The following is a 24,454-nucleotide window of genomic DNA, read 5'->3' as shown; positions in this document are numbered from 1 at the left end:
CGCCTCGGCCTCCCAGAGTGCTAGGATTACAGGTGTGAGCCACCACGCCTGACCTAGGTTGAAATATATGTTATTAATATTGTTAAGGAAGTATCCATCCATTCCCATCTAATACCGTTTTCTTCCCTCCATCCATTTCTGTTTTGTAGTATTTCATCCATTAAAAACAGATATTGAATTTTAACAAATGCCTTTTCAGCATTCTTGGAGAAAAGTGATGACTGCCCTTCTTCCACCCCAGCCTATTTGAGTAAATTATATATTAATAGATTTCCTACACTGTACCACCCTTGCATTCCTGAGATAAGCCCCTCAGGTTCTATTGTTGGGTTTTGTTTGCTAATATTTTAAGATTTTTAGATTTATACTCATAAGTAAAAAATATAGCTTTTCCTTTTTTCTATGTTTTATTGGCTTTTGGTGTGATTACCAAGCAGGTTTTGTAAAAATAATATTGTGGTTTTCCTATTTTTTGTATGGTTTGGAGAAGTTTAAATAGAATTGGGGTACCTATTCCCTGAAAGTAGTGAAGAATCTGCCTGTGAAATTTCTAGGCTTAGTATTTTTAGGAGAGAAAGCAAAGGTAGCTTTGATAACCATCTCAGTTTCTTCCATGGTAAAAGGAATGGTTAGATTTTCAATCTCTTCTAGGGGTAGGCTCTTATAATCCATTTTATGCAGATTTCCTCTCTCTATATACCATCCTTTTAAAATTGTTGTTGCTAAAGGTGAGCTAAATTTGCCTGTAATTCTTTTAATGTCTTCTTCCAAATCTGTTTTGGATATGTATCTATTATGGAGACTATGATCATACTTAATTAAGGTTTTCCATTTCTGCTCTCATTAATGAGCCCTTATTGTGTGCAAAACCACAGGGAAGGGCCAGAGAGCTCAAAGATGAGTAAGACCAGATGCCGCTGTTGGGATCTTAACATTCTTACAGAAACAAAGATCAAAAAGTACATCAAGAGATCAAACCTTTAAACTCTGTATTTGCCTGTGAGGCCCTCATAACTAAAACCTCTAAATGTGCTCAAACTGAGAAATTTTCTGCTACAGAATTGATAGGGAGGACAAATCCAGCAGGAGTCACTGTGCCTCTCGATCAGAAGAGAGACTGATATGGCTAAGGGTGATATGAGATACACTGCATGTACTTCCCTTAACAGCCAATTAGATAACAACCCATTTCAAAAGAAAACAAATGCACAGAGGCAGAAGCAGGGGTCCAGACTGAGTCACTCCTGGAGAGACAAACTGGGTCCATCACTGCAGGCTCTGGATCCCTTGCAGAACCAGGTGGCTAAAGCTTTATCAAAAATAAGAGCAAGGCAGGTTATGGAATGTGCTGAATTATAGGTAGCTGGCCTGTAATATCAGCATAGGTTGCTCATATACAATCGGCACACATGGACTGGCCAGGACCATGTTGCCCAACTCCTCTCCCTTTCTAAACTTAGCTGGGATGGCTTTCTTGGGGACCACCTTAGCCTGCTGCTCTTGCCTCTCTCTCTGTTATGTAGGATCCAGGGTGCCCTCTGAGATCACTGCATAAAACTGAAATTCAGTTAGATACCAATGGAGGTTGCTGCCTTCTCAATGGTTGATTGTAAATAAGAAGTAAGTGAGGAAGCTCTAAAGCTAAAAGGGGTTGCTCAAGACACTCATAAATAGCATTAAACCTGTTACATTTTGTTTAGCCAAAATTGTATGAAAAGTATAGTACTAAATAAACAAAATGAAACAAAAATAAAAGTCTTCCAAATCAAGTAGCTGCTTCTATTTCAGGTACTTTCTGGGAGATAGTCAGGTACTACCTGGCAAACTCTAATGCTTCATTCAGCTCATTTTGGACATAATAAACCTTGATGAACAGCTAGTAATACTAGGAACTACTAATACTATAAAAATGGTTCAAGAATAGGATGTAACTTTGCCTAATATAATATACAAAAGAGGAAAACAATCAAACACACACTTACCTGTGTCCACATGGCTTCAACTGTGTGTCTGCCACCTCATCACAACAAAGGGAGCAGCAGTTTTCTCGGATACTGACTTGCTTCAACAGAGCAAGACGCCTGTGCCTAAGTAGAAAAAGCAGTTTGAAATCCATTTGTCAATAAGTAAATGGGGCCTATCAGCAGTGATGCGAACGGAATGCTTTGAGAATGCTCTGTGAATGTGAGTGGTATTCCTTCAGCACTGTTCAGTATATTTCATTTCAATCTTACAATGATTTATAATGATTACAATGATTCTTACAATCTTACAATGATTTCCTGAAGTAGGGAATGAAGGACGCAAGGTCATTCCTATTTTACAAAGAAATTAAAGTTTGAGGAAATGATTTGCGTAAGGTAAACAGAGTCAGGAATCAAATCTAAATTGTTTGGGTCTAAGTCCAGTGCTTTTTAAAATTTTGCCAGCCAGCAAATTTCTACCTTTAAGTCACATGTCTGAGAGTTTGATGAAATGCATAAAGGCTTTCTCAAGAAAAACACAACACAGAAGTTTTTATATAATTTCAAGGGGTTTATGATAGTCCATTGTAAACTCCCTGCAAGTTCAGACACCTCAAGTTAGAACCCTTCCATCACACTTTCACTCAGCATGGAATGGAAAAACTGGCAGGCAGAACTGCTTTGCTGAAGGTATAGCCCTGATGGATGGGCAAGGGAAATATGAAACATTCATTCAATTCTCTCAGGGCTTACTGTGTGCTAGGCACTGTTCCAAGCCCTGTAGATTTAGCAGTGAACAGAGGACTAAAAAGAATCCCTGCCTTCAGAGAGCTTATACTCTAGTGGGGAAAGACAGAAATAAGGTAAGTAAGCAAAATATACAGAATGTTAAGTAGAGGAATAATATAAAGAAAAAATAAAGCAGGAAGAAGGACGAGAAGTTTGTGTGTGACAGGTAGAGGGCTACAATTTAAAATATGGTGGCCAGGGAAGTTCTCACTAGGGTGATGTTTAAGTAAACACGTTAAGGTTGTGAGCCTCGAGGATCTCTGGAGAGACCTTTCTAGGGAGCAGGAACAGCAAGTGCAAAGGCCCTGAGGCTATAATAGGCCCAGGACATTTCAGGAGCAGCAAGAAGGCCAGGGTAGTTGAAGGGGCAAGTGCAAATGGGAGCATGTAGGAGATAATGTCAGAAAAGTAATGTGGGTAAAGGACAGGACAAACTGCGTAGGGCCTGGTAGGTAGGTCAGTGTAGGGGTTTAGGCTTTCCCCTTAAGTGAAATGGGAAGCCACTTATGTCTTTCGACTAGAGAAGTGCATAATCTGACTTATGTTGTAACAAAATCATTCTGGAGGCTGTGTTGAATAGACTGAAGCAGGTCAAAGGTAGGAATAGGGAGACCAGTTGAGGGCAGGGCAAAAATAGTATTGGTGGGAAATGGAAGCTTGGACCACAGTGGCAACAGTGAGGGTGAAAAGTAGTAGCTGAATTTGTACTATATTTCAATGGTGCAGCCCACAGGACTTGCTGAAGGATCAGATGTAGGAATGGCAGAAAGTAAAGTGTCAAGGATACTCTAGGATTAACAGGGAAACTAGAATGATGAAGGGGCTACTAAAAAAGATGAGGGAAGACTGTAGGAGAAGCAGTGGCTGAGTGGGTGATGCTGTAGCTGAAGTGGGTATATGGTGCTTCACTGTACCGTTCTTTTTCTTTTGTATGTATCTGAAATTTTCCATAATAAAAAAGCTAAAAAAGAGTGAATGGAAGGAGAAGAATGAGACAGAAAATATATATAATACAAAGCTACTGACAAAATCCGAGGTAGTAGTAACAGGGTCATGATCTCCTATTCTGAAGGCAGAAAGGAATACTATTCCAATGAGTTTAATAAAAGTATCACTAAATATGTTTTTGAAACATAGGTTGAAAATATTAATAGCATAGAAAATGGTCTTAGGGGGCCAGGTATAATGCCTCATGCCTGTAGTCCCAGTGCTTTGGGAGGCTGAGGTGGGTTTGAGACCAGCCTGGGCAACATAATGAGATGCTGTTTTTACAAAAAATAAAAATATTAGCTGGGCATGATGGTGCACATGTGTAATTCTAGCTATTGGGGAGGCTGAGGTGGGAGGATCACCTGAGCCCAGAGCTTGAGGTTACAGTGAGCTATGATCACACCACTGCACTCCAGCTGGGAAACAGAACAGGACCCTGTCTTTAAAAAATAAAAATTAAAAAAGAAAAGAAAATGGTCTTAGGCAGTTCACACTTAATGCCACAATTTGTTATTAAGTGCAATTGGAATGTTAAGGAGCACGGTACCAGCAGGAGGTTGACATTAGGTGGCCACTTAATTAAGCTCCTGACGACTCCTATCTTCTTGTTACTGTCAGAGAAAACAAAGTCTAGAAAGCACAAGATTGACTTAGCGTGTAATTCTGCTACTCTTATTCAAGACAGGATGAAATTTGGGTTCCAAATTTATATACCTGGTCACCAAGAGAGTATGTATAAGGTGCCCATAAAAGGAGACTTTTCAACAGTTGATGTCCATTACTATCTAAGTTTTGGAAAGTTTAATTCTGCAGGGGCAGTTAGGTAAATGCTGATGCAGTTTTAATGAAGGCCAGTATCCAGGGGAACTCTTGGTGGATCAATTGTGCCTTTTGGGTATACATGAAAAGACAGATTTATTTGTGGGCCTCATCCAAGAAAAAGGCAGATTAGATAAAAAGGAACAGGGTATGACGGATGAGAGAGGTGTCACCTCAGACTTTCACCAAGAGGAATTTAAAGTTCAGAATCTCTGTCAAGCACCAAGAGAAGCTGAATGGAAGTTCTAGAAACAAGCCTCAGACCCCTGAGCTGGGATATAAGTGACCTCTCTGTTCCTGGGATCTTGCTGAGGCTCTACTGCTGCACACAATGATGCTATCACTGTGGCTGATGGTTTCTAGTTCATCTGGAAACTGATGAACTGAGACAGCACATCCAAGGTAAAGTACAGCCCAAAGGGCTGCTTGCAGATCTGCTTTTTGAGCCAAAATAGGATTCATTACGTTCTAGATACCTTCAGGGGTGTAATGGTCTGATATTAGCTATGCCATGGCCAGTATGGTTCCCTTCATTGTTGAGACAGTCTCTCTTACTGATATAAGACATGTGGCATTATTAACAGGAATACCCTTCCTTACAAAGGCCCAGGCAGCTGCTCTGTTAAAAAATGATAAACTTTGGCTCACATCACGAAACAAGCTTCAACTTGAAGTAATTACCAGGAAGCAGCTGTAGTATTTTTCCAGCTTGAGGAACAGACTACATTCATCTCGCTAGGAAGAAAAGCAAGCATTCATCTGATAAGATAATTAATGCCAATTATAGTTTTTGTTAAATAAGGGCTGTGAAATTTTATCCAAGATAGCATTCACTGTCCTAATGGTTGTGGAACAGTGTTGGCATCTTTGCCATGAAGCTAAAACCCAACAAGAAGTCTGTTTTAATAAACCTAAGTTTGTTAAACGATGAACTTGATTTCCTAATATTTAGAAATTTTACACTGACATTCAAGTGAAATTAGTCTGCAGTTTTTGTGTGTGCATATGTTATATTTTTCTGATTTTTTTTTGAGACAGGGTCTTACTCTGTTGCCTTGGCTAGAGTGCTGTGGTTTCAGTCTAGCTCACAGTAATCACAAACTCCTGGGCTCAAGCAATCCTTCTGTCTCAGCCTCCCGAGTAGCTGGGACTACAGGCATGCGCCACCATGCCTGGCAAATGTTTTCTATTTTTGGTAGAGATGGGGTCTCACTCTTGCTCAGGCTGGTCTCGAACTCCTGAGCTCAAATGAATCAACTGCCTTGGCCTCAAAGAGTGCTAGGATTACAGGCGTGAGCCACTGCGCCTGGCCTTTTTCTGATTTTTATATCAATGTTATTTGGCTCGTTGCTCATAAAATAATCTAGAAGCGTTACTTCTTTCTTTCTGATTTCTGTAACATTTTAAATAACAATAAAGTTATCGATTACTTAAAGATTAGGTAGGGAATCCCTGGGTCTGAAATCACCTGGGCCTGGTGCTTTTGGGGACTGGTGCTTTTGGAGGGTGTAGCTCTTAATATTAATTGGTTTGTATATATCTCTTTTGGGATCTGCCCTAGTAATTTATATTTCTTAGAAAATCATCCATTTTACTCAGGTTTTCAAAATTATTTGTTAAAAGTTGAAAAGAAGCCTATTATAAATTATTTTAGTTTCTTATGAGATGCATGTGAAAGTCTGGAGATAGCCCAGGCATGTTCCTTACCTTGGTAAAATGATTTTTTCTTCAGCTGTTAGGAAGGCGTAGTCATTAAAAGTGCTAAATTTCATAGATGGTGGATATTTGAATGGTTTTGCTCCAAAATTGAATTCGCATTGTTGATATGACATGAAACTAGCTGCAGCAAAAAATCCAGATCTACAAATAAAAGTGAGTACAGAGGTCATTAGAATTGATAAAAAACAAAGTAAAGTTTATACACAGAGCAGTTTTCAGAAAGTCAGGATGAGTCAGTCTCACCCTATCAGAAAGAAAGGGTGACAGATTTTGTTTATTACCCTAGACAGGTTGTGAACGACAGACTATCTTGTCCTTATCTTCCATATCAAACTTTGGGATAGTTTTACTCTGATCAAATGGGTCTCCAATGACTTGAAATAAATTAATGTCCCATCATAACTGCCTACATAAATGGACAAAGATCCCCCCCCCCCCGGAGAAAAGCACATTTCATGCAGCTACTCGGATTTTGACTGAGAAGAGCTACTTACACAGTAGATGAAAAGACTTGCTTCTCAGGAGGCAGCTGGTTGCCATTTAAAAAGAAGATCATTTGCTTTTCATTCAAGTCTAACAGAAATCCTACTGTGTCTCCTAGAGGACAAAGTGAAGCACTGTTAGGATAATGGTGTACTACCAGGATTCTGCTAAGTTTCTCAAGGGTTTCAAAAGCACTGTATTAAGTTTGCATCTTTAGCCATGTATTCAGCATGTTCATCTTTTTTGTTTCCTCTGCAACAGATCTCACCCTTACATATTAATATTTTAATTTACCATTTAGCAAAAAATGCTGCCAATTAAACTATGACAAGCTATCAATTATAAGATACACCCAAATTTCAAAAATGTTAAAATCTAGAAAAAACATGTGCATTCTGCAATCAATGAAATATGGTAAGGTCAAAATCATGTGCTTATTTGCCTCTCTGGTGAGATTTATAACTTTCCTAGATAACTACCCCAAAACCTGTTTTTTAACAAAAAAGCATTCATCTTTACTCATCAAGTAAAACAGTGAGATTTTAGTTTTTGCTTTTTAAAGATAACATAAACAAATTACATTACACATATTACAAGAAAAATGGACACAAATGCTGGTAGAAGAAAATCTGGCAATATATAGCAAAAACTTTGAAATTATGTATCCCCCTTATCAGAAAAGTTTCACTTCTAAGAATTTATCTTGAGAAAACCAGAATGGTTTATAATAATAATTTTTATATATTTTTTTGAGACAGAGTCTCATTCTGTTGCCCTGGGTAGAGTGCTGTGGCGTCATCACAGCTCACAACCTCAAACTCCTAGGCTCAGGTGATACTCCTGCCTGAGCCTCCTGAGTAGCTGGGACTACAGGCATGGGCCACCATGCCTGGCTAATTTTTCTATATATTTTTAGTTGACCAATTAATTTCTTTCTATTTTTAGTAGAGACGGGGTCTCGCTCTTGCTCAGGCTGGTCTCGAACTCCTGAGCTCAAAGGGATCCTCCTGCCTTGGCCTTATTAGGATTACAGGCGTGAGCCACCATGCCCGGCTATGATAATAATTTTAAAAGGCAAAAATGTTAATGTTCAACAATGAGGCATTAATAAACATAGTAAAATTATAATAGAATATTGGGGTACAACTAAAAGTACTATCATTTGATAACATGGAAAGCTGTCCAAGGTATTAAGTATAACAGCAACAAAAAATATATAAACTAAACTTAAGTATTTTAAAATAATTTCTGGATAGAGACATTACAGGGAATTTTTAGTTTATTCATTTTGGTCTTTTTCTATTTTTTTTTTTTTTTTTGAGACAGAGTCTCGCCTTGTTGCCCAGGCTAGAGTGAGTGCCGTGGCGTCAGCCTAGCTCACAGCAACCTCAAACTCCTGGGCTCAAGTGATCCTTCTGCCTCAGCCTCCCGGGTAGCTGGGACTACAGGCATGCGCCACCATGCCCGGCTAATTTTTTATATATATATCAGTTGGCCAATTAATTTCTTTCTATTTATAGTAGAGACGGGGTCTCGCTCTTGCTCAGGCTGGTTTTGAACTCCTGACCTTGAGCAATCCGGTCTTTTTCTATTTTTAAAATGTTTATAATAAACATATTGCTTCAGTAATCATTTTTAAAATTCTTATTAAGAAATAAACTAGAGGCTGGGTGTGGTGGCTCACAGCTATAATCCTAGCACTCTGGGAGGCCGAGGTGGGAGACCAGCCTGAACAAGAACAAGACCCCGTCTCTACCAGAACTAGAAAAAATTAGCCAGGCATGATGCTTATAGTCTCAACTACTCAAGAGGCTAAGGCAGGAGGATCACTTGAGCCCAGGAATTTGAGGTTGTAGTGAGTTAGGCTGATGCCACTGAACTCTACCCAGGGTGGAAGTGAGACTCTCTCTCAAAAACAACAACAAAAAACCCCCCAAAACACAAAGAAACAAACAAACAAAAAACCTACATAGTTTTTGAAAACTGTGCCTCTATCTTATGCTTTGTTAAATGATGGCTTTTCAGATTTTTTCTCCCTCTTTCCCACACTATCAGTTTAATCAAATGGAGCTGTCTCCACATGGGGGTAGTCAAATTCCTGCCTCCGTAGCATTCCTAAAACTTCAGTTTATATCCATAAAGCTGGATGGGGTACGAAAACAAGGGAGGGATGCTTGGAGAAAGAGCTGGTTGTATTTTTTTATCTAGGGGGATGCTGGGAATAAAATCCTTCCAGAGGTTCCCTCTGCTATCATGACCCTACTTTCTCAGAGCATGGCCAATAAATACTGCCTATTCCACAGCCACCTTGCCTCTGAAAATATCTTCATGCTAGTGTTGCTACAATTCCAGTGTCCCTGAGACCTCCATGGCTGCTTTGATTCAAAACATAGACAAAAAGAGGAAACTAGAATTCACAGTATCATTTTCCCACTAATTGAAGAATTTTATATTCTGAAATGTTTTTTCTGGCCAGGCACAGTGGCTCACGCCTATAATCTTTAGCATTCTGGGAGGCCAAGGCGGGCGGATTGCTCGAGGTCAGGAGTTCGAAACCAGCCTGAGCAAGAGCGAGACCCTGTCTCTACTATAAATTGAAAGAAATTAATTGGCCAACTAATATATAGAGAAAAAGTTAGCCGGGCATGGTGGTGCATGCCTGTAGTCCCGGCCACTTGGGAGGCTGAGGCAGGAGGATTGCTTGAGCCCAGGAGTTTGGGGTTGCTGTGAGCTAGGCTAACGCCACAGCATTCATTCTAGCCTGGGCAACAAAGTGAGATTCTGTCTCAAAATAAATAAATAAATAAATAAATGAAATGTTTTTGCTTCAGGAAGGACTCCATCAGAGGTGAATTTATCAGGAGAATGCTACTCATATCCATGGCACTGCTACTACAAAGGCTAACGTCCCTTTTCACATTTAATTTTCCTCCATTGAGACATTTAAAGGACCCAAATAATAAATGCCTCATAATAACCAGATGTCTGAACCCTGTTGATAAAGTCGTGATGAAGAAAGAATACCTTCTTTCCAGCACGGGTGCAGGTGAGGCTTACTTCTGGCATTATACCAAATCAGCTGCCGGCAGCCATCATATGCACAGGAGTATTCATCATCCCCAATGCCATAGCCTTCCTGGAGAGAGACAAGGCCCGGAAGATTAGCAAAGCTCTGCCTGCTCTGATCTGGAAGAGAAAGTGTGTCTTTTATGACCATTAACCAGATGACTGGAATTCTAAGCCTTTTGCATGAAGCAAGAGCTTATGGTTTTTGGAAGATAACTAAAATTACGATCTAGAGGCTGGATTCCAAGTGAATACATAATGACTTCACCAACGAATATTTGCCAAGTGCCTCCTTTGTTCCAGGCACTTTCGCATTTGTTCATTCATTTAATTCTCACTAACCACCATCAGGCTGGTGGCATTATACTCCATTTTAAGAGGAAACAAAGGCTCAGAGAGGTCAATCAGCTTGCCCAAAGACACATTTCTAAAAGAAGTAGAGCCAAGTTTCGACCTAAATTCTTCTGATTCCAAGATCAGTACACTTGTACTTCAGTATAAGATCAGACCAGGCAAACAACTTTCTTGAATGTAGTAGACTTCAAAACACCCAAATGTTCAGAGATTTCAAAAGTGGATACAAGAGAAAGGTTAAAGTAGACACTTGGCCAGGCATGGTGGCTCACGCCTGTAATCCTTTCACTCTGGGAGGCCCAGGTGGGCAGATCATTTGAGCCCAGGAGTTTAAGACCAGCCTGAGCAAGAGCGAGACCCCATCTCTACTAAAAGTAGAAAGAAATTAATTGGCCAACTAAAAAAATATATATATATAAAAAAATTAGCCGGGCATGGTGGCGCATGCCTATAGTCTCAGCTACTTGGGAGGCTGAGGCAGGAGGATTGGTTGAGCCCAGGAGTTTGAGGTTGCTGTGAGCTAGGTTGATGCCATAGCACTCTAGCCTGGGCAACAGTGAGATTCTGTCTCAAAAAATAAAAATAAAAAAAGTAGACACTCATCTAAAAGCTATTCTGAGATCAGCTCAAATTGAACACCATACAAGTTCTTGGCAAATTCTTCTTTTATTACCTATTGCCTTTCAATTATTTCACAAAATTGTTAAAATAAAAGAGTAGGTGGGATTTTTAAGAAATTATTTTGAGTGCTTATAAAAAAATAGATGCAACAACTGCTATCTTTAGGGATCAATGGTAAAAAGCTTTAGTGGAGAAAGTAATTGAAAATGTGGGCGAAAATCAAGTAAGATCTCAGTCCTGATGGCCTGCTTATCTATGGTGTAAACAATGCAGGGAGCAGACAGACTGGGAAAAAGTTCTGAGAAACTCATTCACAATATATTGAATTCTTGGACTACAATATATTGAATTTGGATGAATGTTGTTCAAAGTGACTCTTTTGAAATAGCTGTTGATACGCACTATTCATACTATTCAAAAATTAAATGAACTTGCATTTGATTGCCTTAGAAATTCACCAGTCTAGAAAGACCACCTTGCTACCTTTTTCAAATTCTGAACAAGTCAGTAAATAAGAAACTTAAAAACCACTAAAATTTGGATATTGGGGCCTAGGCAAAAGGCAAGAATTCTTTCTGTCTTACAATTTCCAGTGTAGCTAGGAAGTCCTTGACAGAACACTGTAAAGATATTCCTAGAAGATTCCTAGCCACCAAGAGTTGTTAAGGATCAGATTCATTACACATTCTTTGCTATGTAATGTCTTTGATGCCTGGATAAATTCCACAACAGAGTGGCACTGTGGAATAAAGAGGGAACTCCAATAACCCCAGACCAACTTGTATAGATCTAAGTAGGTGCCTCTGCCTAGCAGAAATGCACTTTAAAAATCCCTTTAAGCTTACATCTCAGAGAGCAACCTAGATGTGCTATACCTTCTCTCAGCTCAAAAACATTCCCAGTATGATTAACTTCCATTTCCTTTGGGACAGATAAATGAGAGAACAAGGTAGCAGCTAGTTTGGTATTTGAAGTGATTATTTTGAACTGCCTGTTTTCTGGTCATGTATATTTTGGCTTAGGAAACATTGCTAAAAACAAACAAAAGAAAGTCTACCTATAGCTTGTCATTCAGGAATATTTTGAGTCTCTTCCCCATGTGGTGGACACTGTCCTTTTTTCTGCTGTACAGCACCCCAATCTCTTCCTGTTATGGAGAATGTAATAAAGGTAATGTTCTGCCTCCTCAAAGTGGAGGGGTAAGATATAATCCAGGTTTGGCCAACTGTACCCTCCCAACAAATACTCAGCAGGGTGTAAGTGACCCCACGCAGAGGAATGGTTAGGACTAATTCATGGTAAAAGTGTTGGCTGCATCCTGCTCAGATCATTCTCCTAAAACAGTGGCTGTTGTACTTCCTCTCTTGACCCTGAATTTGTCTTACAGCACCTCAATAGTTTGCCACTCCTGTGCCTTCCACCCTCTCCCCTGCCCCAAACAGGCTTCCAGGTCATTCCTTTTCTGTTAGATACAGCCAGAGTCATTTCTCCAAGGCTGGACGCTTCAACAGGAGAAGGACTGTCCTGACTGGGGCTTGAAACCTTCTCCAGCAGCTGGAGGCTAGGTGGCTTTGGGCAAGGTTCTTAATTTCTCTGAACCTCATTTTCTTCATCTTTCAATGGGAGAATAATAGCTTTCCAAACTCTCAAAAAGATTAGAGATGAATATGTGAAAGAGCTGTCACATGCTAGATGCTCATGAAAAGGCAAAAGCTGTTTTAGGTAAGTCAAAGTACATCCCTAAGACTTGCTTTTCCCAAAGCTCCATAAAAATATAAAACACAACAAGACAAACTATTCTGTAGGTGACCTGAATAAGAACTATCCTTAAGCTTCACATTTTAATGATCTATCTCTGAGCCGAACACTTTGATCATCCTTTCAAAACTGAAACCTAAACAGTAAGAGTTAAAATAAGAGGCACTATAGAGAGACTTCAAATCTTTTAAAACTGGGTGTACCCTAGGAATGACTTATTCCATAAAACCACACCCTGTCTGTATAGGCAAAAAGATTCAGAATCAGCAGAACAATGCCCATTTGAAGCAACATTGTAAGTTCGGCAACATCATTAAAATCCTCTATTTGGGAAAAGACATATTAGACTTCATCAATTTCTAATAGGGAATCCACTAAAACTTAGATCAGAGAAAAATGTTTGTTTTTAGAGGAAACCAACAGTCTTTAAGCGATTTGGAGGGTAAGAAAACAGACTTTAAGCCGCTTAACTTGAGAAGCCAAAGGTCTGCAACTATTATGGCAGAAATTACAGTTTCATGTAGCAGATGAAATGATTCAGCTTCATTGTCCTTTTCCTCCAATTTGTCTCTCTCCAGCCTAGCAATTTTAGTAAAACACCATGAACAATTCCAGGGTACCATATAGCTTTATTGAAAGGGTCCTTTTGAAACTATGCTCATAAGCTTAGCATGGTGGTGCATGTCTGTAGTCCCAGTGACTTGGGAGGCTGAGACAGGAGGATGGCTTGAGCCCAGAGGTTTGAAGCCAGCCGAGGGAACACAGCAAGACCCTGTCTTAAAGCAACAACAAAAAACTATGCTTATGACAGGCATAAACAAAGGTGGATCACTTCTGAAACCCATCCTAGGACATTACATATTGGATGGGGGACTGTTATTTAGACTAACAAAATAATCCAAAGGGCTTTTCCAAGCTCAAATGGTAAATATCATATGAACATAAAATATTCCTGAACAAAATTGGATTAATTATAAACAGCTTATAATTTGGCCAACAGAAGAAAGCCAATTGGGCTAGGTGTTAGAAGGGTTTACAAAGTGGCAAGAAATCATATCTGCTGGAAAGGGAGGAGTTCCAACTTCTCTCAAACTCAGGTAGTGGTAGCCCAATCCTGCTTACTCTAGGGTTTAATTTTCCCTTTTATATCATAGCTTTCTATAACAAAAGATGAATGCTATTTTTTTGTTTTTTTGAGAAAGGGTCTTTCTCTGTTGCCTAGGCTAGATACAGTGGTGTCATCATAGCTTACTGCAACCTCCAACACCTGGGCTCAAGCAATCCTCCTGCCTCAGTCTCCTGAGTAGCTGGGACTACAGGTGTGTACCACCACACTCAGCTAATTTTTCTATTTTTAGTAGAGACGGGGTCTAGCTCTTACTTAGGCTGGTATCGAACTCCTGGTCTCAAGCAAGCCTCCCACGTCAGCTTCCTGAAGTGCTAAGATTATAGGTGTGAGCCACCATTGCCCAGCCTAAATATTAAACATTGAAAACAAATATGCCAACTAATTACAAAGTAAAAATCAAATGAGAGAAGTTAAGTCAGCATTTAGTACTTTTTGAAAGGAAGAGAATTACTACAAAGTTCTTAAAACTTAAACTCAAGGTAACAATCAGGACTAGTTTGAATATAAGGACTGAGCCAAAACTGTGGCTGGAGCAGAGCCTGCAAAGACAAAGCACCCTTCTACCCTCTAGGTGGAAAATTAATGTGAACTTAAAACTCAAGGAAAAAAAAACGGCTGAGGGGTAATTTCACTTGTTTTCCTATTTCTCAATCAGTTTAGTAAACCACTGTTGGGGATCTGGCACCATGTGGTTCAGCCCAAGAAAAGATTATTGAGCCAATCTATTTGAAAAATAAGCACACCTAAGTATCTTCCACCCATCCATCAGGGGAAAAAAAAAGCAAACTGCAGCTGTCACCATTTGCACAGTTCTTCAGGGTACTCACATGATTGAGAAATTTGCTGTCTCGAGTGGCCCAGCCAATCTGCATGACACCAGAAGTGACCACTGTTACTTCATAGTACCACACCCCTGCATCCACACAAAAGGTGCAACGCACGCTTTCAAAAGAGGAAGCATCACAGCGAGCCTGGCAAAACCAAAGAGCATGACAATACACCATCAGTGCCTGAAGACCACCAAAGGTAACTGACTACTGGGAAGGTTCAGTGTATTTTTCCTTATTAAAGCTTTTGGTGGACTACTGTTTCCTCCTCAGTCCATCCTCAGTGACAAAAAGTATTAAACTACATGAAGTACACTCTAGGACTATTTTATAGTCTTATTTCCAGGGAGTTCTAACAGGGTTGGTGCTAAGCTTAGAAGACCTCAAAGATGGCTGCAGTAAGAATTAGTAAAGGCCACTGACTTCATTTTTAAGTACTTATAGTACTTTGGTTTCATATTAGAACCTTTTAGAAATGTGTAAACATTGCTTTAACCTGATGGAGAAGAGGAGGACTTAAGACAAGGTACTGAAATACAATCTAAAGCAGAAAACTATATAAGGCATTTGGCAATACACAGGATCAAAGAATCGTACCCATTCTTCAAACAGTTCTTTAATCCTGACATGTCTGGTGCCTTATGATACCTTCCTGTACTTAAGTAGCTCTTCCATCAACCTTCCCCATAAAATCAGCAACATTTCTAACAAACAGGGAGAAAGGGAAGCACCAGACCTAAGACAATTGGTTATGCAAGGATTAAAAAAAGAAAAGGCTTCTGGTCAAACACTGGTCTTTGTATCTTTAGCTGAATAAAATGGCAGACATTAAAAATAGATTTATTTAAACCAGTCAGTAAAAACAGTATAATACTCACAATAGGTGTAGTACCATGTAGGATACAAAAGAGTAGATAATGTCACCAAACACCCTCTCTCCCACCACTTTTACCTCTAACCAGTCTTCAAGTATGAAATCAACTACCACCTATTCTGGTAAGACATCGCTTTTATCCAGAAGCAGGATGTGAAAACGAGAGCAAAATGATTCCTGCCCTCTACCCCCAGGGTCCATTACCTCCAAGCCATGAGGTGAGATCTTTAGGTACTCGCTGACATCGTTGCTATTCAGCATGGCCGTAATACTATGCAGCTCCACTTTCTCATAGGTCAGCTGTCTACCTTCTTTTAAAACTACAAAAGAAAAAGTGGTCCTGTTTCAATGGCAGGCTGCTATAGAACAACAACAACAAAAAGCTAGTACCACCTCTGGCTGCCACCTAGCCAAGGAGTGGAGGTGCTTGTGAACGGCAGAATAGGTGGGGGATTTACATCCTTAGCTTTGCTGCTGTGCTACCATATGAAGACTATTCAAGCACATGCTAGGAAAGGTAGCACCACTGGGTTTATGCTTCTATTCCTTATAGCTATTGTTTTGCATGAAACACAATCCAAATTGCACTCTTTCAGAATTATTTTTAACTGCCACTTCACTGACTGCACTAAGCTCCTCCCATAATATTGGGGTAGGAGTTGGGGGTTAGATGTCCAACTGTGTTTTAACACAGTTGCTAATTATGGAGGGGGGAGTGAGGATATAGTATTAATAGCACAGGTTGAGCACCCATAATCTGAAATCGGAAATCCAAAATGCTCCAAAATCCAATACTTTTTTGAGTGCTGATGTGATGCTCAAAGGAAATGTGCAACCTGGTAATTGCAAATATTCCAAAATCTGAAAAAATCCAAAATCCAAAACATTTCTAGACTCAAGCATTTTGGATAAAGGATCAACCTGTAGTAGTTTTTGTATCAGTAGCTCTTGGAGGAGAAAAAGAGAAAAGTCAGGAACTCTCATGGTATAGGTAAGACATGATTTGGGTTTTGAAGAGCAAAGCTAGGATAGGGAGAGGCTAAAAGAAAGAGAATTCCATGTGAGGGAAATATGTCCAGAGGTAGGAATCATCAGGACCTGTTCATAGGATAGTGAGAGAGTTTGTGTAGGAACGAGCTGGTTAGACAGTACTATATAATTACGAGCCTGATGCAGCAGGAAATAGGGTGCCAGTAAAGGTTTTTGAATAGGAGAATACTGGAATAAGTAGCATTCTAAGAATTCCACAAGTCTTGTCTGAAAGGTCTCTAGGATACTTTTTTGCTACAATACATCCAACCTACCAGTAGGGACCTCATAAGGACTCACACTCACTATTACAAAAGGAAGATCAATGAGCTTATAAAGAAACATGTTTGGAAATGGAAACAGACATTTCAAAAAAGGACAACTCCCACTTACAGAGATTGTCTAAGCTCCACTGGGCACAGAAACCAACTTGACGTTTCAGATAATCAGGATCATCAGCCCAGGACTCCAATGTGACAAGCCGGTGGCTAATACTGGACTCAGAAATAGTCAATTTATTTTCACCTGTTTGGAAAGATGTATTAACAATGAATTAACAATGAAAAAGTAGGATGATTTGCTGGGTAGACTAGTGGCGGTAAGGAATGAGAAGAGGCAATTACAGAACTTAAAAACTAGAATGGATTTCCATTAAAGGTTCTAGTGATGACATGTTTTGACTATTTTCTCAAAGTAGCAATTTCATCACTAAATTTTTAGCTATAAAAAGTGAGTTATCAGCCAGGCACCGTGGCTCAGACCTGTAATCCTAGCACTTTGGGAGGCCGAGGTGGGAGGATCACTTGAGGCCAGGAGTTAGAGACCAGCCTGAGCAAGAGTGAGACCCCATTTCTACAAAAACAGGAAAAATTAGCCAGGTGTGGGGTCATGCACCTATAGCTCCAGCTACTTGGGAGGCTAAGGAAGGAGGATCACTTGAGCCCAGGAGTTTGAGGTTTCAGTGAGCTATGATAGTGCCACTGCACTCTAGCCCAGGTAACAGAGCAAGACCTTATCTCCCCCGCAAAAAAAGTGAGTGAATCATGGTTACCAAGTTTTGATTCTTAGGTGAGAAAAATCCTTGCCTTTGACCCTGTTACACTTCACTAGCCTTAAAGTGTCTACCCAGGCAAAAACAGAATGTATGCCTGTCTGATGGGGTTCAAAGTGTAGCTTTATCCGGTAACTAAGAAAACCAAGATTTTTAACAGCCCATACAGAAAATCATTAGTGCAAGGAGTCACTATACCTACTTGTCTGTGCAAACTTTTCCAGTGCGATAAGTGCAAAAAGCATGACTGTGGGGTGGGACTGTAACTTCTGAAAGACAATAAAAGATAAAAAAAATCATTTCCCTGAAAAGTTGGCAAGTTATTGATTTCATCTTCATGCCCAATAAGTACTAGATATCTGGGGAGCAGTAAGGAAAGTTTTACTAATTCAAGTCTCAATTATTCATTTGGCTAATAATGTTAGTAATACAGAACCAAGACAGAATCTCTTAATCTTATATTTTTTTCTTGAAGTCACTGGGTTAATTTATAGATCTGGAAATTCTAAAAGTATCATGTAAATACACTATGTTATTTAACTAACTTAGTAACATTTATATTAGGGCTTTGTTATAGAAGAATATTGATTCATTTAAGCAAGCCAAACAGAACCTAGAATAGTAAGCTAAAAATGACCTTTTATTCAGAACTCTACAAAGAACCATCACTACCAAGCTCCAAAATTATAAATAATGAAATTAGCAACTAATGACTTAGTTTTTAACCTGTTCTCTAAAAGGAATTCTACAAATGCTGATGATACATGGGAGAGAGCAACAAGTGAGCTCTTTTAGTTACATTTAAGTTCTTATCAAATGAGTTCCCATTGAAAGAAAGGTCTGTTGTTTAATATCAAGTCTTCTCATAGCCATGCTTTCCCACAGCTGTGTCAGAAGCGGCCTGAGGAGCTCTAGAACATCACATGAGATTCCCACTCACTTCCCTGGTACGCACCGAAGTTCTGCAAAGCTCATATAACCACTGTCCCTCCCTTGCTGCAAAGCCTATTCAGCATCCTATTTCTTCCCACATCCATTCTTTCTTTCTTTCTTTCTTTAATTTTTTTTTTTTTTTTGAGGCAGAGTCTCGCTTTGTTGCCCAGGCTAGAGTGAGTGCCGTGGCATCAGCCTAGCTCATAGCAACCTCAAACTCCTGGCTTAAGCAATCCTTCTGCCTCAGCCTCCCAAGTAGCTGGGACTACAGGCATGCGCCACCATGCCCGGCTCATTTTTTCTCTATATATTAGTTGGCCAATTAATTTCTATTTATAGTAGAGACGGGGTCTCGCTCTTGCTCAGGCTGGTTTCGAACTCCTGACCTCGAGCAATCCGCCCGCCTCGGCCTCCCAGAGTGCTAGGATTACAGGCGTGAGCCACCGCGCCCGGCCTCACATCCATTCTTGATCTCTTCTGCTGGCTTCTCAGGCCCTGAACCCTCTCCACCTGGCTACTCAGTCTGTGCCCCTCCTATATCTGAACACTGTCTTCTCTGACCAGACAATTCTCTGTTTCTGGACTTCTGCCTTAGCCAAAAAGCAAAACAAAACAAAACAAAACCATTTTTTCCTCCTCTGGGCACAATCAAATCCTAACCTTATGGCACGGCATGGCTAAAGTTCCACCTTTATCAGAAGTCTGTCTTTCATACCTATCCCAGCTCTCACCACCTATACCACCTATCTCCCTCACCTTCTCTGAAGTCTATGGCACTTAGTCTGGACGAAGTAATTTTGCCCTTGATAACATTCCATCATAAAATAGAGGCTAACTGTCTTGTCTAAGTAGTTTTGTTCTCTAAACTAACAAGTACAATTAGTGAAGGCAAAGGATTGGCATACTCCTTCTATATATTCCCATAGTGTTCACTTAGAGTAGTGTAAGTGTTTTAAGCACATATCAAGTAGGTACTGAAAAATAAGGTCTTTCAGATCAGAGTTTTGAAAAAGGCCAATGCTCATTAGGCCTACAAAAATAACTAACAAATACAGACCACTCAAGACTGCAGTCTAGTGCTGTGAGAGATCTGAAGGCATAGCCTCAGCAAACCACAAGCTTTACAGACAATATATTAAATACTCCAGAGACAACAGTTTTCAGAGCAGTAGCAGTGAGGGTGAGAGCGGGAAGGATTAGAGATTTACATACACTGGGAATCTGACCTGATGGTCTCCTGGCTTGTAATGCCATGCAATTTTGTTTCCACTGTGGACATCCCTATTATTACTTGGCAGACGCTAAGGACACACAAAAAAGCCAATCATAGCAGCTATGTTAAGACTAAATTTAAAAACAGACCAACTCAGCTGTTTTTGCTTATAATAAATTCCTATTCTACCCTGTCTTTTTTAAACATAGGAGGAAACAATACTCAGGAAACACCTGCGAATAGAACTTACAACTGATTCCATTCTCTGTGCCAGTGAATTTGCTGACAATTTGAGAAAAATGTACAATTCTATATAAGTAAGAATAACTAGCTTTGGCATCTCACTTACCAGACACTGTAGCAAATATTCCAGTATTCCTGGGCTAAGTAGACCTATACTGGCAGGACCTAGAGAAATACAACAAACACTTGATATAATTAAAAGTATCATATTGTTTTTAATCAGTAATAATAATCAAATTGTTTTGGTAGAACTCTTTACCTTTACAAAGTACTCTCACACACATTCTCTTATTCAAGCCCCCTTCTCTGAGGTAGGGAATAGGATCGTCCCCACCTCACAGTTGAGCAACTGAGCCCACAGAAGTGACTAACTCCAGGGCACTTGGGGAGCACATGGCAGAGTCTGAACTAGCACCCTGGGTTCTGATTTCTAATCTATTTTTTCTCCCACGACACATGGTATAACTAGCTAAGCTATACATCGGTACTTTGTTAACTTTCCTAAAATGGGTAATATTCATAAACAAATTAAATACATACTTCTCAGGAATTGCTCCAATCTAAAGTTACTTTTCCTCTTCCTCTACTTTGTATGCCTTTATAATCTAGCTAAATTTTATCAAGTGTGTATGTTTATTATGTATTATATACATGCATACATGTATAATCTTTGTTATCCTGAATTCAGCTTTTTCCTTTATTCTTCATTTTATTTTTTAATTTTTATTTTATTTTTTTAAAATTAATATTCTAACATTTTTCTTTCTTTTTTCTATGATTATAAATTAATGGCAGAAAAGCTTTATTCTTAATTTTAAAGGATATAAGTACAAATTTTCTTTTAAATTTCCCTTTGAAAATCCACAAAGTTAAATTAGATTGCATTTACCTCTGTGCCCTTCTAGTAATTTTCTTCCAGTTAGTCCCTGTCCCTAAATTATTTATTTATCTATTTTTGAGACACTTTCTTCTGGTATAGCAGGTTCCATCAAAGACCTGCAGTACAAATTTCCCTTTAATGTCAGACAACTTAAGATCTTCCTCTGTGGAACATCCCAGAGTTACCTGCTAATTTTTCGGCCAAGCAGCCTAGGACTGCAGAAGTATTCCTGTGTTTGGCAGGATGGCCTGAGTCCTGGCAAGCTACTTCTCCATTTAAATTGAGAATTTCAGTCAATTTCTGGAGTGCATCCTAAAACAAAATGTATAAAGTAGATTTGACATATATACTACTCAGGTTGTTTTTTCCAGGTTAATTTTGAGACAAAAGATATAACCACTTATCAAATAAACTCAAAATAACAACACAAGGCCGGGCGCGGGGGCCACGCCTGTAATCCTAGCACTCTGGCAGGCTGAGGTGGGCGGATTGCTCGAGGTCAGGAGTTCAAAACCAGCCTGAGCAAGAGTGAGACCCTGTCTCTACTAAAAATAGAAAGAAATTAATTGGCTAACTAATATATATAGAAAAAAATTAGCTGGGCATGGTGGCGTATGCCTGTAGTCCCAGCTACTCGGGAGGCTGAGGCAGCAGGACTGCTTGAGCCCAGGAGTTTGAGGTTGCTGTGAGCTAGGCTGACGCCACGGCACTCACTCTAACCTGGGCAACAAAGGGAGACTCTGTCTCGAAAAAAAATAAATAAATAAAATAACAACACAAAAATTACATAATGAAACCCAATGATACCATTTTTCATGGGGAATATTTGGTCAACCTGAAAGTTTTCTCACATGAATTGCTAGATTCCATTTCATTTGAAACATACCAGTTGTATCAAATATATGCTATTCTTGAATCATTAAACAGATTAAATCCACTCAAATGCCATTATGATCAATAACATTAAGGGTTAGTGACATTGAAGTAAAAAGTTACTTTTTAAAAAAAGTTTTTACCAAGCAAGAACAAATCCTAACAGTTTTCGAGGCAAAATAAAACAGAAACCACATATAAGCGTAGGCAAAGGTCAATTCAACAGTGACTAGGCTGGAGTCTTTTCCCTTCTGTCCACAATATTTTTCTGTATTGAGCCCAAATGCCTGAGGCTTAAACAGACAAGTGAAAAACAAAAGGATTCCATAGAACACATGGACTAAGGCAATGAAAGTTTGATATTTTTGCTCTACATAAGGAATAATCATGGTCACACCGATAATTAACATGTTTGAGTAAGACTCAAAAGTGCTTTCAGTTTTTCCACTTAATAGAAAATATTTTCAAAACTTTTGTTATGAGGAAATTACCTTGGGAAAGATAAGAAAATCAGCTCCACAACTGAACATTCTTTTCTAGCTTCCAAACAAAGATTGCCACTTCAGATATAAATGCTTCTATTTTTAACATTTTTAAAACTTTAAATTAAAGTCTTGTAGTAAGTTATTGATAAAAGACATAACAATTCATTAAAAAACAAATGTACATAATGAAATCAATATTGCGTAAAACAGACCCCAAACATATAAAGAGGAAATGCATTATATCAAATGTTCATTGTGGTCATTTATCCTACACTTAAGCACAGATGATAGTTTCATAGAAGATAAATATTAACTTACTTTAGTGGGTAATGGACATTCATCTAGTAACAATGTTATAACAGCTGGTCCCAGTGGATCTTCCAATGGAATAACTCTAATTAAAGACTGGACAACGTCCAACCATCCTTCATCTAAAAGCAAATCAAGAAGATTATATGATGGAGTCACTATTGTAAAAATGTGAATATATATAAGTTATAAAGTCACACAAGATGACTTCACATTAAAGGAAACACTTTTAGTCTTCACCTGTAGCTTTTATTTATTTATTTATTTTGAGACAGGGGCTCGCTCTGTCACCCAGGCTCGAGTGCAGTGGTGTAAACACAGCTCACTGCAACCTTGAACTCTTGAGCACAAGTAATCATCCTGCCTCAGCCTCCCAAAGTGGGTGGGACTACAGATACACACCACCATACCCGGCTAATTTTTATTTTTTGTAGAGATGGGGTCTTGCTATGTTGCCCAGGTTGGTTTCAAACTTGTGACCTCAAGCAGTCTTCCCACCTTGGCCTTCCAAAGTGTTGGGATTACAGGAGTGAGCTACCACGTCCATCTGGCATCCTGTAGCTTTTAAGCAGCTAATATTTGGCCATGGACATAATCATCAGTTGCTAGTCAATATGGTAGAGTAAAAAAATCCTAGGTTAGGCCAGGCACAGTGGCTCACACATGTAATCCTAGCACTCTGGGAGGCCGAGGCGGGCGGATAGCTCGAAGTCAGGAGTTCGAAACCAGCCTGAACAAGAGGGAGACCCCGTCTCTACTATAAATAGAAAGAAATTAATTGGCCAACTAATATATATATAGAAAAAATTAGCCGGGCATGGTGGCACATGCCTGTAGTCCCAGCTACTCGGGAGGCTGAGGCAGGAGGATTGCTTGAGCCCAGGAGTTTGAGGTTGCTGTGAGCTAGGCTGATGCCATGGCATCTTAGCCTGGGCAACAGAAGGAGACTCTGTCTTAAGAAAAAAAAACAAAACACATTTCTTTTTCTTAATTTCAAGTGAGATAAAACCATCACTCAGAGGTGCATCTGTATATTCAGGATATAATATACATTGCCTATTACACTTGTACAGGGAAAGTTCCATACACTAAGGGCTTTTTTCTTTGTTATGTATGCTAAGTATTTCTGGAATCTTTTATCTTATGAAAAAAAAAGGCGGCCACATTTTTTCACTATTATTAATTCATTACAAAGTGTTAAAAACTTTAAAAATACCTGTTTCTGCCATTTCGTGTAATGTAATCATTGAATAGGGAGGTTCCTGATCACTGAAAAAAAACATTTAAGACATTAAATTTGAGGAAATGACAAATGACAATTCCAAATAAAAATTAAAACTGGAAGTATGTGAGTAGAAAGAGAAAGAAAGGAACACAAATAAATGTAGGCAAAGAGATGGAAGACACAATCTGACCTACAACCTGTAAAGACCAATGTATATACCACATTTCCACAATCACTGCCCATAATGGCCCACAAACACAGCGGGCAGATAGGTACAAGCGAGGACCACTATGTGGCCTGAGGTGAAAGCACAAGACTAAAACTGGAGACCAGAGCCTATTCTCCATTTTACCTCTAGAGGCCCAATGCCAACTGAGACAGGCCAAGGTCAATATCATCTTCCTTAGACTTACTTCAAAAACATGCCAAGAAGTGAAATGACAATCTCAACTGAGGACTTAGGGAAGCAAGGGCCTACATAAACATCTTCATTTTAAATATTCTTCATTCTGGGAAATATTACTATGTGCATATACTTCATAGAATGGTATTAGAACAAAACCAAACTTAATTAAGGATCTGTTTAGTATTCTAGACATTGCTCTAAAAGTGGCATTATATACTATAATTCAATGGGCTTTCAAACTGTGATCCCAGGAATCTTAAGGAAGTGCTTCAGGAGAAGGTTAATGAAATATTTGATATGTCATTGAAACAATGATAATTCTAATCGCTTAAGAACTCATCATTGTTTGTTTATTTGTGGGTCTCTCTTTTTACTGTGAAAAACCCCATAAAAACTATTGTCTTAAGTTATTTA

At 39.2% G+C, this 24,454-nt stretch overlaps 1 protein-coding gene across 4 annotated transcripts in view; it reads right to left on the bottom strand.

Moving 5' to 3' along the window:
- Positions 1-24,454, bottom strand: part of RSPRY1 (ring finger and SPRY domain containing 1) — a 45,056-nt gene that overhangs the window by 3,175 nt on the left and 17,427 nt on the right. For all 4 annotated transcript variants that reach the window (XM_075995662.1, XM_075995663.1, XM_012751431.3 and 1 more), the window contains 12 exons: positions 23,626-23,678; positions 22,419-22,531; positions 20,928-21,054; positions 19,969-20,027; positions 17,676-17,742; positions 16,816-16,947; positions 15,598-15,713; positions 14,520-14,663; positions 9,789-9,900; positions 6,776-6,878; positions 6,270-6,422; positions 1,983-2,087 (listed from right to left, as the gene is read on the bottom strand). In XM_075995662.1, the coding sequence (XP_075851777.1) occupies positions 1,983-2,087; positions 6,270-6,422; positions 6,776-6,878; positions 9,789-9,900; positions 14,520-14,663; positions 15,598-15,713; positions 16,816-16,947; positions 17,676-17,742; positions 19,969-20,027; positions 20,928-21,054; positions 22,419-22,531; positions 23,626-23,678 (1,284 nt within the window). The remainder of the gene's footprint in view (positions 1-1,982; positions 2,088-6,269; positions 6,423-6,775; positions 6,879-9,788; positions 9,901-14,519; positions 14,664-15,597; positions 15,714-16,815; positions 16,948-17,675; positions 17,743-19,968; positions 20,028-20,927; positions 21,055-22,418; positions 22,532-23,625; positions 23,679-24,454) is intronic.

This window comes from Microcebus murinus, chromosome 20 (genome assembly GCF_040939455.1).
Source record: "Microcebus murinus isolate Inina chromosome 20, M.murinus_Inina_mat1.0, whole genome shotgun sequence".
NCBI classification, from domain to species: domain Eukaryota; kingdom Metazoa; phylum Chordata; class Mammalia; order Primates; family Cheirogaleidae; genus Microcebus; species Microcebus murinus.
The sequence above is the reverse complement of the archived record's forward strand: the minus strand, read 5'-3'. Positions and strand labels throughout refer to the sequence as shown.